General features: G+C 33.4%; 1 protein-coding gene across 1 annotated transcript in view; it reads left to right on the top strand.

The window, feature by feature from the left end:
- Positions 1-15,487, top strand: part of vps8 (VPS8 subunit of CORVET complex) — a 151,753-nt gene that overhangs the window by 49,798 nt on the left and 86,468 nt on the right. Inside the window, exons 14-22 of the mRNA XM_073842614.1 lie at positions 1,939-2,058; positions 2,193-2,264; positions 4,244-4,363; positions 4,774-4,830; positions 4,933-5,015; positions 7,439-7,523; positions 7,610-7,708; positions 10,299-10,388; positions 11,293-11,339. Of these exons, the coding sequence (XP_073698715.1) occupies positions 1,939-2,058; positions 2,193-2,264; positions 4,244-4,363; positions 4,774-4,830; positions 4,933-5,015; positions 7,439-7,523; positions 7,610-7,708; positions 10,299-10,388; positions 11,293-11,339 (773 nt within the window). The remainder of the gene's footprint in view (positions 1-1,938; positions 2,059-2,192; positions 2,265-4,243; positions 4,364-4,773; positions 4,831-4,932; positions 5,016-7,438; positions 7,524-7,609; positions 7,709-10,298; positions 10,389-11,292; positions 11,340-15,487) is intronic.

Here is a 15,487-nt window from a genome sequence, read left to right as displayed (position 1 = left end):
ATAATAAGACGATGTACAAGAGGCATCATTGTGGAAAAAATTATTACTCCTCTTTTATTTACATTTGAACAAAAAGTGGCATATCTAAAATTATTCATACCCCTCTCAATAATCAATAGAAAAGCCTTTATTGGCTATTACAGCAATCAAATGCTTCCTATAATTGCTGACCAGCTTTTTGGTCCTACTGTCCACAAACCAACAGCAAGAGCTTCTGTTTTTCACCTGTTGAGTTGATTAAAACAGCTGTTCCCAATGAATCAGGGAAATTAGGATGCTTTAGAACGGCATGGACTATTTGGAATGGTATAGAACATTGGATTTTCCCATAGACTGTGACAGTTTGCAAAGGGTATGAATAATTTTGGACATGCCACTTTTTGTTCAAATGTAAATAAAAGCTGAGAAATATTTTTTTTCCACAATGATGCCTCTTGTACATCGTCTTATTATCTTTTGGGAGAAACCTGTGTCATTTCCGGTCAAAAAAAAAAAAATGCTGGTTGAATAAAAGTAACTTTAAGTCAGAATTTGCCAGCGGTATGAATAATTTTGGGCTTGACTGTATATATTTTATATTAATATATTTATTTATCAAATAAATGCAGTTTAAATTAATAAATAAAGAATAAAATATAATGATAGAGAATAAAGAATAAAATGTTAAAAACTAAATGAAAATAAATGTTATTGAATTAAGGATAACATTGTTACATTGTAAATTTTTTTATAACTAACATTATAACTAATTTTATAATTCAAATATGCAACATTATAATGTACAGTGTAACATATATTTTAAGATTTGCTAAAGATTACACTTAACAGTGTTACCTTTAAAATTATTAGTGTTTTAAAAGATTAGCATTCAGTAAGTGTTAGATGACAGCAAAAGTAATCTAAATGTAAATATGAATATAATTAAATTAAAAAAAAACAAAAACAAAAAAAAAACTTAGCATACCCTACCAGTCAAAAGTTTTTGAACAGGAAGATTTTTAATGTTTTTTAAAGAAGTCTCTTTTGCTTCTTTTGCCTGCAATTATGTGATCCAAGTTATAGCAAAAACATCAAATATTTGAAATATGTTTTATTATTTAAAATAACTGTTTTCTATTTTAATATATTGTAAAATGTAATTTATTTCTCTGATTTCAAAGCTGAATTTTTAGCATCATTACTTCAGAAATCATTATAATATTCTGATTTGCTGCTCAAAAAACATTTTATTATTATTATATTGAAAACAGCGGAGTAGACTTTTTAGGTTTATTTGATGAATAGAAAGTTCAGAAGAACAGCATTTATTTCACATAGAAACCTTTTGTAACACTATAAATGTCTTTATTATCACTTTTGAAGAATTTAAAGCAATTTTTTGAATTTCTTTCCCCCCAAAAAATAAATAAATAAATAAAATAAAATTATTCTGACTCCAAGCTTTTGAATGGTATAGCGTATAATGTTACAAAAGCTTTTTATTGCAGATAAGTGCTGTTCTTTGGATCTTTCTGTTGATCAAAGAATAATAATAATAAAAAAAATGTTTCTTGAACAGTAAATCAGCATATTAGAATGATTTCTGAAGGATCATGTGACACTGAAGACTGGATAAATTATGCTGAAAATGTAGAAAATGTAACAGGAATAAATTGTTAAAATACATTAAAATAGAAAAGTTATTTTAAATAGTAAAATATTTAGAAATTGTACTGCTTTTGCTATATTTTGTATCAAACAAATGCAGGCTTGGTGAACAGAAGAGACTTCTTGAAAAAACATAAAATCTTACTGTTCAAAAACTTTTGACTATTAGTGTATATCTGTACTGCTTTACCAATCTGCCTGCAAATGATATCTTTATTTTGAATTGTACATGCAGACTTCATTTAAAGGAAATGCTCTGCATTTTATGATGTTTCTCTGAATGTGTTCCAGGTGTTTGAGTTTCTCATTCGTCTGCACTCTGTGGAGGCTGCACAGGAAGAGGAAGTGTACCCCTACATCCGAACTCTTCTGCACTTCGACACTCGAGAGTTCCTCAACGTCCTGGCGCTGGTGGGCATCAGCTAACCCATAAATCAATATGTATTACTAAAATCACAAGTGCTCAGCTAATGTGTTATACATGTAGAGTCTAATTCATCTGCCCTTTAATCAGATCTGAATATTAATATCTCCTTGCCTCACAGACATTTGAGGACTTCAAGAATGACAAACAGGCTCTGGAGTATCAGCAAAGGATTGTGGACATTTTACTAAAGGTGACAAAAACACATTTCTCACTGTCTGTCTTTTGCCTACAAATCACACGCATACAAATGTTCACCAAGCCTTTCCTAAATCTGTGTAAAAAAGCATTTGGCTCTGAAATGATTCTTCACTCTGTCATTGGAATGTAAATCATTTGAATGGATAATTTTATCTGCTGGAGAACCGACTCAGTCCTGCAGTCTTCCTCCCCCTCCTCATCACAGCTCATTCAAGAGCCTTCAGCAACTCAAATCAACATCCACACACTCTCCCTTTCTCTCCATCTGTAATCATTTGTTCATTCATAAAAAAACTAGAGAGCATTACCATGGCCCCCATGGTATCCCACATAACTGCACAGAATATTCAGCAGAACTAAAATGCTTGGCATTCATCAAGTTAAACACATTTGATCATATTTGAATCCATTCCACAGACTTCCACAATCACAAAAATGTAGAAAATGCCAAAAACCCTGTCTTTTAGAAGTTCTGCTTAGAGAAATCTTCCCTAAAATTCCGAAAATCCCTTCAAAATCAGAATAAAGTAAGAAATTAGAAAGCCAGGTTCAATGTTTGTGAGGTAAGATAATGTCACAACAAGTGTCTAACTAGTCTGCAAAAAATGAAGTAGGATATATTGGATATTACATGACAAAAATTGTAGTCAGTAACATAATCCATTACATTACAAATATTGGGGTAATATAATCGGACTACTTTTAGATTACTTTTGACCTAACTAATTTATCACATTGATTTAAATAGCATAATCATAATAGCATACAACATGAGTGCAGTAAACATTATAATAAGTCAAGGTTTCCCAAACTGGGGTTCAAAAAGGAACTGCAGGGGTTTCATGAGTTTATTGAAAAGCTAATACTTACTTAATTCATAAAAATGTAATTTAAAATAAACAATTTTTAAATAACATCAATCAAAACAAAAAATTAAATAAAAATAAAATACTTTTTCTAAAATCTCAGGGGTACTTTAAATTAAATAATTAGGTGAAAGAGGTTCAGATGACAAAAAAAGTTTGGGAATCCATTACATGTAAACAAGAAATAACACACATTTACACAGAAAGACAAAAGCCTTCCAAAGACTTTGTAGGGCCATTCTACAGAATTGGTCCAAAGTCAGGGTTGCAAACATTTTGGAAAAAAAATGTGTGTTTTTCCAAAATAATTTTAATGTATGCAGATTGTAAAATATTCAAGGTACACATTTCTAGTAATTTACCTCTAAGTTACTTCTCATATTGTATTTTCAGAGGTAAATACATTTTTTTTTTTTACATTTTTAACAATATTTCAAGCATAATTTATGAGATTTGTTGTATTTTGAATCTAATTTTTCTTTGTAAAATGCAAAAAGTTGATCATACTGATTTCATAGTTAAGGTTTCCTTACTTTAAATATACATTGAACCAAAAACTATCATAACATTTTAGTTGAAAATTCAGTGTACTTTGTTTTATAAAACATTGCATGTGTCGGTAGTGACTGCACATTTTCGGTAATGGGAGTAATGCTTTGGTAGCAAACAATAGGTAACAACAATAAAAAAAAAAAAGATTTCAATATTATTTTTACACGTTGAAATTTAGGGGTTAGGGTTCGCGACAGCCACCTCCCAATAAATGATGATTTTATAGGTATTAAGTTTAGTATTATTTTAAATATTATTGTCAGTTTCAATAGATAATAGAAGGATCTAAGGATCTATGCTTTTTAAATTTAGTTTTTTTGGTTGTGGGACAGCAGTTTGGACCAATCCTGTAGAATGGCCCAGTAATACATGGTTAAATAACCCACCGAGTGATAATTTAAATAAAAATGTATCTGTTCATCAGTAGTTGATGCAATTTTTAAGCATTGCTTAAAACTGAAATGATTTTTGTAAATCCAGTAGTGTAAAGCTATGTAGCCACTTGACTATTGACACAAAACTTATATAAATTCTCTCTGTGTGCACTTTGCAGGTTATGGTGGACAATTCTGACTTCACCCCTTCTCAGGTCGGCTGTCTTTTCACCTTCTTGGCACGACAACTTGCCAAACCTGATAATACCCTCTTTGTTAACCGGAAGCTGTTTGACCAGGTGACGTGACTGTCTGCATTTTTCACAGTCCATTTGTCAGTGCCTCACCTTTTTCCATTTGCACTCTGCTGTCGTTTTTTTTTTCCATCCAAGCTATAATGGTTACAGCAAGAGCATATTTCTAAGAAGGTGTTAGTTTTTGGTAAAGACAATTAGCAGCTCCTGTAAAAATAGCTCTTCCGCATTAGAAGCGCTATGCTTGTTTTTCTGCATGTTAAATAGTTCATGATTTTGCACTCTACGTTGGGGCTTGTTCTAAATTAGATTGCATCAATTTAAAACCCGTCTGGAAGCTTTTCAGCTACCGACAGGGAAGCTGACAGTTGTGATTTTACAATTATTTAGCCTTTTCTGTAAGAAAAGATGTTTTGTTAAAGTGTTTTTATTATCTGTTGTTCATTCTTTTGCAGGTTCTAGAGTTTCTGTGTAGTCCAGATGATGACTCTAGACATACAGAAAGACAGCAAGTAGGAACACAACAACCAAGTTGAAACTGTTTAAATTTACTCAAGATTTGTTTAAACACTGATTGATTGATTGATTGATTATTTGATCTTCACATATATCAGGTTCTGCTGGAGCTGCTACAAGTTGGTGGTGTGGTCCAGTTTGATGAAGGGCGTCTCCTTGACCTGGCAGAGAAGGCAGAATTGTAAGATATCTTCCAATCAGAACACAGAATAGTTTTGCTTCATCCACCAAACGAATATACAGCTCTTTTGACTTCATAGTCATTTCTTTTTTTAACGAAAAGATCATTCATCTTCTACAAAACAACACAAACTATTGTAGACTATAACAAATAACAATCTATAAAGGTCCGCTGTATGATTTAAAGAGACATATATTTGATTGTTCTCTGGAAATTGAAAAAAATTAGATTTACCTTGTAGAGTCAACTCACTAATATGCACCTTAATTAGATTACTCTTATAGATAATTTCTGTTGCAGATATACATATATATATCGTTCATTTGATTAAAAATACAGAAAAGAACGGTAATATTGTAAAATTTTAATGCAATTTTTATTTTAATATACTTTAAAATATAATATATTCCTGTGATGCAAAGCAAGAATTTTCAGCATCATTACTCCAGTATTCAGTGTCATTCATCATTCTAATATGCTGATTTATTACCAGTGTTGGAAACAGTTGTGCTGCATAATTTTTCTTTTTTGGAACCTGTGATACCTGTGATTTCAAGGATTCTTTGATAAATAAAACATTAAAAAGAACAGCATTTATTTAAAATAGAAATTTTTGTAACAAACACCTCATTCAAAGCTTGGGGTCTGTAAATTTTTTCTTTCTTTCTCTTTCTCTCTTCTCTCTAAATTGATAAAAAGTGATAGTAAAGACATGTATTGTTTCTAAATTGAATAAATGCTGTTCTTTTTAACTTTTTATTCATCAAAGAATCCTGAAAAAGTATCACAGGTTCCAAAAAAATATTAAGCAGCACAACTGTTTCCAACATTGATAATAAAAGTAATAAATCAGTATATTACCATGATTTCTGAAGGATCATGTGACACTGAAGACGTAATGGCTGATGAAAAATCAGCTTTGCATCACAGAAATAAATAATATTTTAAAGTGTATTAAATAAAAAAAAACAGTTTTTGTGAATTGCAATAATATTTTTAGAATATTACTTTTTTCCCCCTGTATTTTGATCAAATAAATGGAACTTTTATGAGCATAAGAGACTTTTAAAAAAATAAAAAATGTTACTGATCCCAAACTTTTGAGCGGCAGTTTTTATATATATTTAGGGTGGTCCTTATTTTTGGATAAATTGTATATATGGTAAGAAAAAGACGAGCTACCTCTCAAACATGCATATCTTAATTTGATGTTGCTTTAAAACGTTGAAATATAAAATGTATTTTGTTCTGAAGATGAAAGTTGTCGAGTCAGTAATGTGTAACTGGCCGCGGCGCCGACAGGATCACTTGATTTTTTTTCCATTATAAATGTGGATACAGCTTGCAATACTCGTTTAAGAATTAGGCATTGTTCAAAACTAGGCTATTTTACATATTTCTTTTATTTGTGTACAACCACAATAAAAAAAAAAAAACGTGTATTTGTAAAAAAAAATGGAAACAAGATGCTGGGCGCATCACAGAAATTGCCTGAAATTATGCATATAGGCTGCTATTTTGTAATTCTATTTTCTTTCGTTTTGTTAATTTATTATTCATTCAGAAAAATATATTTCGCATATGGGCCTAATTTATTTATTATTATATATAGCTTTATTAGGTTTTTCTCTGTGCATAAGCTCTGCGCGTGTGTGACGTTCTGATGTTTATACTGCTTTTTGCTTGTGTACAATTAACCCCTGAAAACGAATTTAGCTGTTTTAAATTTGTCACAGCCATGTATCAATTCAAAATTAATTGTAATTTAACATTATCTTGTTGGTTAGTAATAATTTAACAACGTCGGTTGTCGGTTGGGAAAAATAAAATAACCGAAATTAACATTTCTATTTCCAATGCAGTCTAATAAATGTTCATCAGGGGAAAAAAAAAAAGAAAAGAAAATAATATTACAACTGCACCTGCTTATGAATAGCTTTTTGCTATTCGTTTGAACTATACTTTCAGGAAAGATGGAATCATTTAACTATTGTTAACAACAGTATTTGTGAACAACGCCCCCTGGAGCTGTGTTTGGCTACAGAATGTTGTCCCTGGTGGATATTATATGAAGCGCAACAACCTTTTAAAAAAATCAGAAAAAGCCCCTGCAGGTCTATCCGTGATCACGCGTAACGAATTGCAGGCTGCCGCGTGAAAATAGACGCATTTTTAATGGCCAGATCTGTACTCACTTGGTAATTACTAAGGAAACATAGTGTGTGATCCAGTCTAAGGTAGACTACAAAAGCTAGAAGATTACAGTTAGATCAGTGGTGAATCTAATGGCTGCCATTGAATTCATCATATCGATTTCCTCAAAGAGAACACATTCAAAATCTAATCTTAAACTGAAGATCAAACCTTTTTATTGTTATTATTGCTCACTAGTCAATGCTGTCTTTTTGTTCTCACCCTTTTAGTTATCAGATCTGCGAGTTTATGTATGAAAAAAAGCACCTTTACGACAAAATTGTTGACTGCTACCTGAAAGACCCTTTGCGAAAGGTACTCAGCCTTAATCCCTCCATTTCACTCTATTCTTTTCTGTCACTCCTGTTTTTCCTGTACTAAATCTTTATCTCTAACTCCAGGAGGAGCTCTTCAACTACATCCATAACATCCTGTCCATGCCAGGCTACAGCTCAGAGGAGAAACAGTTGGTGTGGGTCAAAGCCCTTCAACACATCAAGGTGAGTCAAACAAGGCTTCAAATGATTTGTCCCCTGAAGCACACTCCAGGTAGAGAGAGCCTTTGCTTCAGAAAGCTAATTTCAGACCCTAATCTCATCAGACCCTTCTCTCTCTCATCTTGTTCAGTCGATGGTCTTTGTCCAAATGACTGACTCTGATTGTTAAAATTGAGAGCACTGAAATCAGTCAATGCCACTGCACTATTTTTGACCGCCTTTCAGTTGAGTCTGGGTTGAAAAATTGTTATAGAATTCTAAAATTTTCCATCTTCAGGTCATGGTTCATGTGTCTTTTGCTGTGAAATCTTTGCTGATTTAAAAGTAAAATAAACAAAATAACAACTTTGCTATTTTAATCACTTTAATCACTATCAAATATGATTTATCTGGGTTTTGAGGAACTCATATTTGTTTAATCTCTCAATCGTTGTAATGCATTACATTATATATTTTGAAACTACAGAGCTTTGATTATAAAAGTAAGCATTTAAATAACTAAGACAATATGTCATCCTACTTCTTGGACAAATAAATATCAGAATCTGCACAAAGAAGCATATTTTTGTTATAAATATCAGCATCTGCACCATTTTGCTCTTTAACACAAACAAATAACACAAATCCAATCTTTTTTTTTAGGTAAACTATAGAAGCCTGTTTTTTTCTCAGAACTGTGATACAAACTCACAATTCTGACTTTTTGTCTCGCAGTTGCGAGTTATAAAGTCAGAATTGCGAAAAAATAAAGTCATAATTGTGAGAAATACAGTTTTTATCTAGCATTTCTGACTTTTTTCGCAAATGCAATATTGTATCTCGTAATTCTGACTTTTTTCTCACAATTGTGAGTTTATATCTCACGATTCTGACATTTTTCACAAATGCAAGTTTGTATCTCACAATTCTAACGTTTCCTTGCAAATGCAAGTTTGTATCTTGCAATTCTGACTTTATTTCTCACAACTGCAAGTTTATATCTCACAATTAAGTTTTTCTTGCAAATGCAAATTTGGATCTGACTTTTAGGCAAATGCGAATTTGTATCTTGCAATTCTGACTTTTTTAAGTCAGAATTGCCAGATATAAACTCACAATTGCACGAAATTCAGAAGTCAGAATTGTAAGATATAAACTAACAATTACGAGAAATGAATAGTTTTATCTCGCAATTCTGACTTTTTTTTTGCATATGCAAGTTTGTATCTTGCAATTCTGACTTTGTTCTCATGACTGCAAGTTTATATCTTGCAATTATGACTTTTTTCTCGCAAAATGCAAATTTGAATCTCGCAATTATGACTTTGTTCTTACAAACGCTATTCAGACTTTTTCCTCAGAATTGTGAGATGTAAACTCGCAATTGTGAGTTATAAAGTCAGAATTGTGAGATATAAACTTGCAATTTAGATTTTTTTTCTCAGAATTGCAAGATATAAACTCACAATTGCATAAAATCTGAATTGTGAGACATAAACTCGCAAGTCGAGTTTTTTTCTTGCAGTTCTGACTTTATTTCTCGCAATTGTGAATTTATATCTTACAATTCTGACTTTTTTCATTCAATTTCAATTTCATTCAATTTTTTTTAGAATTGTGAGATGTAAACTCACAATTGCGAGTTATAAAGTCAGAATTGTGAGATATGAACTCACAATTGCAAGAACTTTTTCTCACTAATGTGAGTTTGTATCTCACTATTCAATTTTTTTAGAATTGTGATAAAAATCTAACAATTGCGTGTTATGAAGTCAAATATAAACTCGCAGTTCTGAGAAAAAAAGTCAGAATTGTTTATAACATAATTTTTACTTTATTTCTCAGAATTGCAACTTGCCCTTATACTTTAGAACTCGCAATTTGAAATTTATATCATGCAATTCTGAATCAGAATTTTGAGATGTAAACTCGCAATTGCGAGATATAAAATCAGAATTGCCAGATATAAACCCACAATTGCATGAAATTAAGTCCGAAATTGTGAGATATAAACTAAAAATTATGAAAAATAAATAGCTTTGTCTTGCAATTCAGACTTTTTTCTCGCATATGCAAGTTTGTATCTCGCAATTCTGACTCTGTTCTCACGACTGCAAGTTTATATCTTGCAATTATGACTTTTTCTCGCAGATGAGAGTTTGTCTGCGACTTTGTCTTTATACTTTATTTGACCTCATTTCTCAGAATTGAGTTTCATTCCTCAGAGTTTATATTACAATTCTGACTTTAAAACTCACAATTGCGAGTTTATATCTCACAATTTTGAGGGTCAGAATTGTGAGTATGTGTCACAGAATTCACAGAAAAAGGTCAGAATTGCAAGGTAAAAAGTATATAATAATAATCTGTTGCTTTTTAGGGGTACATTTTTTGGGGGGGATGTTACTTCATATATCAGGCTTTACAGGTTTAAACCAACATACCAGAATTCTGAAATTAATGTTATATTTATTTTGATGAAATGTTTCATTCAAATTGTTATGGCAATAATAGTATTTGTAATAATGAAAAAAAAAACATTAAACATTTTCTTTAGTAGATTGGCTGATTTTTTTTTAATTCTCTTTGGCACCTAAATGTTTCTCTGTTGCAGGATCTGGTCAGCCTTAACTCAGCTAAGACAGCAGAACTAGTTGCGGTGCACTTTGCAGATGAGGTGCAGTCTATCATCACATCTCTGCAGGTATGCAAAATTACCGTATGTCACCGATCTCTATGTTGACTTGATGTTAGCTCGACACACATAGTTTATCTTCCAACAGGCTGGACTCTTAAGAAAAGCATTTCTAAAGGACCCTGTCGTAGTTGTATTGTGTGTTTGATTCGCCTTTGGTGTGTCTGTAAATGTGTGTGTTGCATTGTCTCGATTCCTATTCACTCATCTTAAGATAGTGTCAGTGAATGTGTGTGAGAGGGAAGAGGCCCCCCTGGGGCCCACTCGCATGTGTGTATCAGTAAATGGATTAGGCTCTATCTGCAGTGCTGTGTGTAATTGGGTTTGCCTTATCTCTCACACACTGTCAGAAAGGTGCTAATTGAAAAGCCTGCTTGTGCAAACATATGTGCCGATGAGAAGAAGATATGAGGGAGATGGGGAGAAAACAAACAAGTGTTAAGGGATTTTTTTTCACAGTCAAAGACTAGTGTGAGAATAACATTAATGCTGTTTAAGTTCATTAAAGTCAGGAGCATTTGGTAAATTGATGATGACAAGAACATTAGTGGTCAGATTTTTACTGATAGGCCAGATCCATGACATCATGCTCAGGGTTTAATCATTTTATGTTGCTGGAGATGAAAAATAATGCTCTGTTTTCAATCTCAGTTGTCTTTGATAAACTCGCCTATAACAAAAGTAAGAAAAGTAAGGAGAGTGCATGACACAGTATCTTGCTTCATTTGGCTGTACTCTGTTAGACCATCTTTTGTAGTATTTGAAGCGATTGAACAAGAATTGCAATATGCTGCAATACATTACGATTCGACATAGATGTCAAAGTTATAATTCGCATGACTGCAGTCCGTTTGAAAGCACATTTTCCTTTTGTTAGAACCATATTTTGATGTTGAACTCTCTGTGTCTGTAGGACGACTATTTGGTGTTCCAGTTTCTGAAGTGCCTCCTGAACCCCAGGTAATAATAGCAGCACCCTCTGAAACACTGTCTCTCTTCTGCAGTTTTGTTTCATTTTACGTACCTGCTGTCTGTGTTGTGCTGTTTTTTGTAATGGAGTGATGGTGTGCAGTTAAAGTTTCACGCCTCATAGATTTCTCTCTAGGACAAAGAGAGAAACACTGTCGTTTTTTGCCATTACAGTCTTTTTGTTTCTTTACCATCCATGCCACACCTGCAAATAGCAAGTCAACTGGAAAATTTACTGGCCATAAAATTAATTGCTTAAACTACATTACCAAAATTTTGAAATAATTATTTGAAATATGTTGTTTTAATGTTTAAAGTGTCTTCTGCTCATTTATTTGCTTTTATAAGCTGAATTTTAAGCAGCCATTATTCCAGTCTTTAGTGTCACATAATCCTTCAGAAATCATTCTAATATTCAATTATTATTAGTGTTCCCTTATTAATAATGGTTTATATTATTACCAATGTTCACTGTTTTATCAAAAACTATTTTTGCTGCTTAATATATTTATGGAAACCATGATACATGAAAATCCAGCTTTGCCTCACAGAGCTGAAAACTTATTTCAAATTGTAACATTTCAGAATATTTCACAATATTACTTTCTTTATTTTTTGTCAAATAAATATAGCCTTGGTGAGCAAAAGAAACTTCTTTCAAAAACACTCTTAATTATTTCAAACTTTAATTGGTAGTATAAATATTTTTGTCTCTACATCAGTTTATGAGACACAAAGGAGTACTAGACTGTAAAGGTTCTAGCAGTAGAGACCGTTCAGTATACAGAAAGTATTCATACCCCTTCATTTTCACATTTTGTTATGCTACTGCCTTATGTTAAACTGCTTTAAAATACTTTTTTCTACATCAATCTACACTCCATACACCATGATGACAGTGCAAAAACTGAATTGTCACAACTTTGTAATTGTATTAAAAAAAACGGAAATAAGTACATTGCATAAGTATTCATACCCTTTAAGCACCTTTACAGCCTCAAGTCTTTTTGGGTATGATGCAACAAGCTTTGCTCATCAGCACTTTGGCAATTATCTGCCATTCTTCTCCTCAACTCTTCACCTCTCAAGCTCTATCAGGTTGGATGGGGGTAGACGCACATTTTCAGGTTTCTCCAGAAATATTTGATTAAGTTCAGGCAAAGACTCTGGCATTCGCAGAGTAGTCTATAAACCAATCTTGCTGTGTGCTCATTGTCCTGTTGGAAGGTAAAACTTCTGCCCAGCCTGAGGTTCTGAATGCTCTGGACTGGCTTTTCATTAAGGCTATCTCAATATTTTGGTGCATTGACTTTTACTCTGACAAGTCTCTCACTCCCTACTGCTAAAAAACTGCCCCACAGCATGAGGCTGGTACTCTTAAGGTGATGAGCAGCGTCTGGTTACCTTCAAACATGATGCTTGGAATTGAGGTTCATCAGACCAAAGAATATTGTTTTTCAGAGTCTGAGAGTCCTTTAGGTGCTTTTTAGCACATTGCAAATGTGTTTTCATGTGTCATGTGAGAGGATTGAGTCTTGCCACACTGCCTTAAAGCCCAGATCAGTGGAGTGTTGCAGTGATGTTTGTTCTTCTGTAGGTCTCTTCTATCGCTGCATATGATCATGGAGCTCAACTAAAGTAACCATCAGGTTCTTGGTCACCACTCTAACCAAGGCCCTTCTCCCTGAATTTCTTAGATTTGCCAGGAGACCAGCTCTAGAAAAAAGAGTTGTGGTTGTTACAAACTGCTTCCATTAAGGGGAGACTACATGCTTCTCTGAACCTTCAATGCAGCAGAATTTTTTCTGAACTCTTCCCTAGATGTGTGGCTTGATCCAATCCTGATTCTGAGCTCTACAGGCAGTTTGTTTTTTGACCTTAGGGCTTGGTTTTTGCTCTGATCAGCTGTTAGACCTTTTATTCTCCTATTATAAGATGTGTGTGACTTTCCAAATCATGACTATTCAAAAAAATGTGCCACAAGTTAACTTCACTCGAAGTGTAGTAACATCTGCAAGCAATATGAATGCTCCTGAGCTAAATTTCAAGTGTCCCAGATAAGGGTATGAATACTTGCGCAATGGAATCATTTACGTTTTTTATTTGTAATAAATTTGCAAAGATCTTAGAAAACCATTGTGGTGTATGGAGTGTAGATTGATGTGGCGAAAAAAAGTAATTTAAAGCAGTTTAACACAAGGCTGCAACATGACAAAATGTGAAAAAAAAAGAAGGGTTATGAATACCTTCGCAGGGCAGTGTATATATTATGTTTTGCATCTAGGAGTTATGGTTTCAGTCTGAAAGACTTTGCATATAAAGATCCTTATTGAAAATACCACTGCACAGATTTTCAAAGGTCAAGGGTGCTGTTAATAGTGTACAATTTGCAGTAAAGAGGCTACATCTAATTTGTTACAAAATATTTAATCTATAAATTAGGCGTTACAGTGCAAATGTAGTTGTGTAGACCTGCATGGTCTATTTAGTCATTAATATTAATCAGACAACAATATTGCACACGTCAGTGCATTTATTTGTGAACAGGTGCAGTTCTTTTTCTAGGTGGAGTCTCTATCGAAATAACAGCCATCTCTGTCACCATCTATCTCTGTCTTAAGCATTGTTCCTTCATCTCTTTCCTCATATGACCTCCCCCACACATACATTTATCTAGGCCTAGTATTTCGCTTGTACCCTGTATATTGTCCTGGAGTCCATTACGCCTGACCCCCGCATTTTAGTTTGTGTCTTTCTTCTGCTGCCCTCGGCAAACAGGACTCGACAGAGACGTAAATCTCTGACAAGCTACGCCATATCGCGCTCAATATCGCATTCGATATTAAGCTCGATATGGCGTAGCTTGTCAGAGATTTACGTCTCTGTGTATTAATTGCCGCTCCAGCGGAACCTGAGCGGAACGCACGTGATGGAGATTTACTACTAATCAAAGCACCGGCTTCATTGACTAAACGCGCCTCACAATATCGTTCGATATATTGTCCAGCCCTAATTCACAATAAAAAAATTGCCATGTAAATGTCATGTAAATAATTTTGCAATCCATGCAAAGGATCCCCACAAGTAGTCAGAATACGTTAGCTAAAACGGTTAAGCAAAATTACGTTTACGTAATGTAATCTGTAATCAGTAATGGACTACAATTTGTAAGTAATCTACCCACTTCCCGCTAAAAATGTAAAAAATCCAGATTTGGATTGTTACACATTGACCTCGGCCCAAATTCACAGTTGTTTTAGTTTCAAAAACACACTCACATCAGTGCTTGCTCATTTCTGCATCATGGCAGACCCTCAGAGCTACAATGCTGCTTTTGCTGTCGCTGACCTGTGGTGCCCTTTATAGGACATATGGCACCTGAGGGCCAAAACTCATCTATGGAAGAACATCTGAATTTACTCTGTCCTCCCCGTGTGACTGCTGTCTCCTCTCAGGCCAGGCCTCAAAGCTTGTTTCACCTCACGATCTTCCCCTCCTTAGCAACTTCCTGTCTCAGTTTGTCACAAAGCCTTATCTTGGACAACATAGATGAGTTCATTTAGGATAGTTTGTGTAAATAATGTCCTCCTTGTAGTGATGAAGTCAGTCACAGCAGTTATAAACGCACTACACACTTCACTGTAAAAATAACCAATCTGTGACTATACCTTCAGGAGGAAACTAAATGTAACACTTTTAGGAGAGTGACATAAGCTGTGCCACTTTTTACTTCCTCTAGGCAAGATGAAATTAGAACACGATAAAATGAATACTCTATCAACTGTAATTTGAAAGTGTTAATAACATACAGCCTTAGAAATGTGACTTCTGAAAAATTGTTAAGTTGAATCACAGGACAAAATGTGAATGATTTACATTTTTAAATCAAAATATAATTGTAAATGAGAAAGAAAATACTCCAAGGATACCATTTGGGCCAAAAAAAAAGTATATGTTATTTTAAATGACGTAAAAATGTATTTTACCAGCCATGTACACAACCAGTCAAAAGTTTTTGAACAGTAAGATTTTTAATGTTTTTTTTTAAGAATTCTCTTCTGCCCACCAAAATTATCCAAAATACAGCAAAAGCAGTAATATTGTGAAGTATTTTTACTTTTTAAAAAACTGCTTTCTAT

Source organism: Garra rufa, chromosome 6, assembly GCF_049309525.1.
Source record: "Garra rufa chromosome 6, GarRuf1.0, whole genome shotgun sequence".
NCBI classification, from domain to species: Eukaryota; Metazoa; Chordata; class Actinopteri; order Cypriniformes; family Cyprinidae; genus Garra; species Garra rufa.
This window is presented reverse-complemented; position numbering and strand designations above follow the sequence as displayed.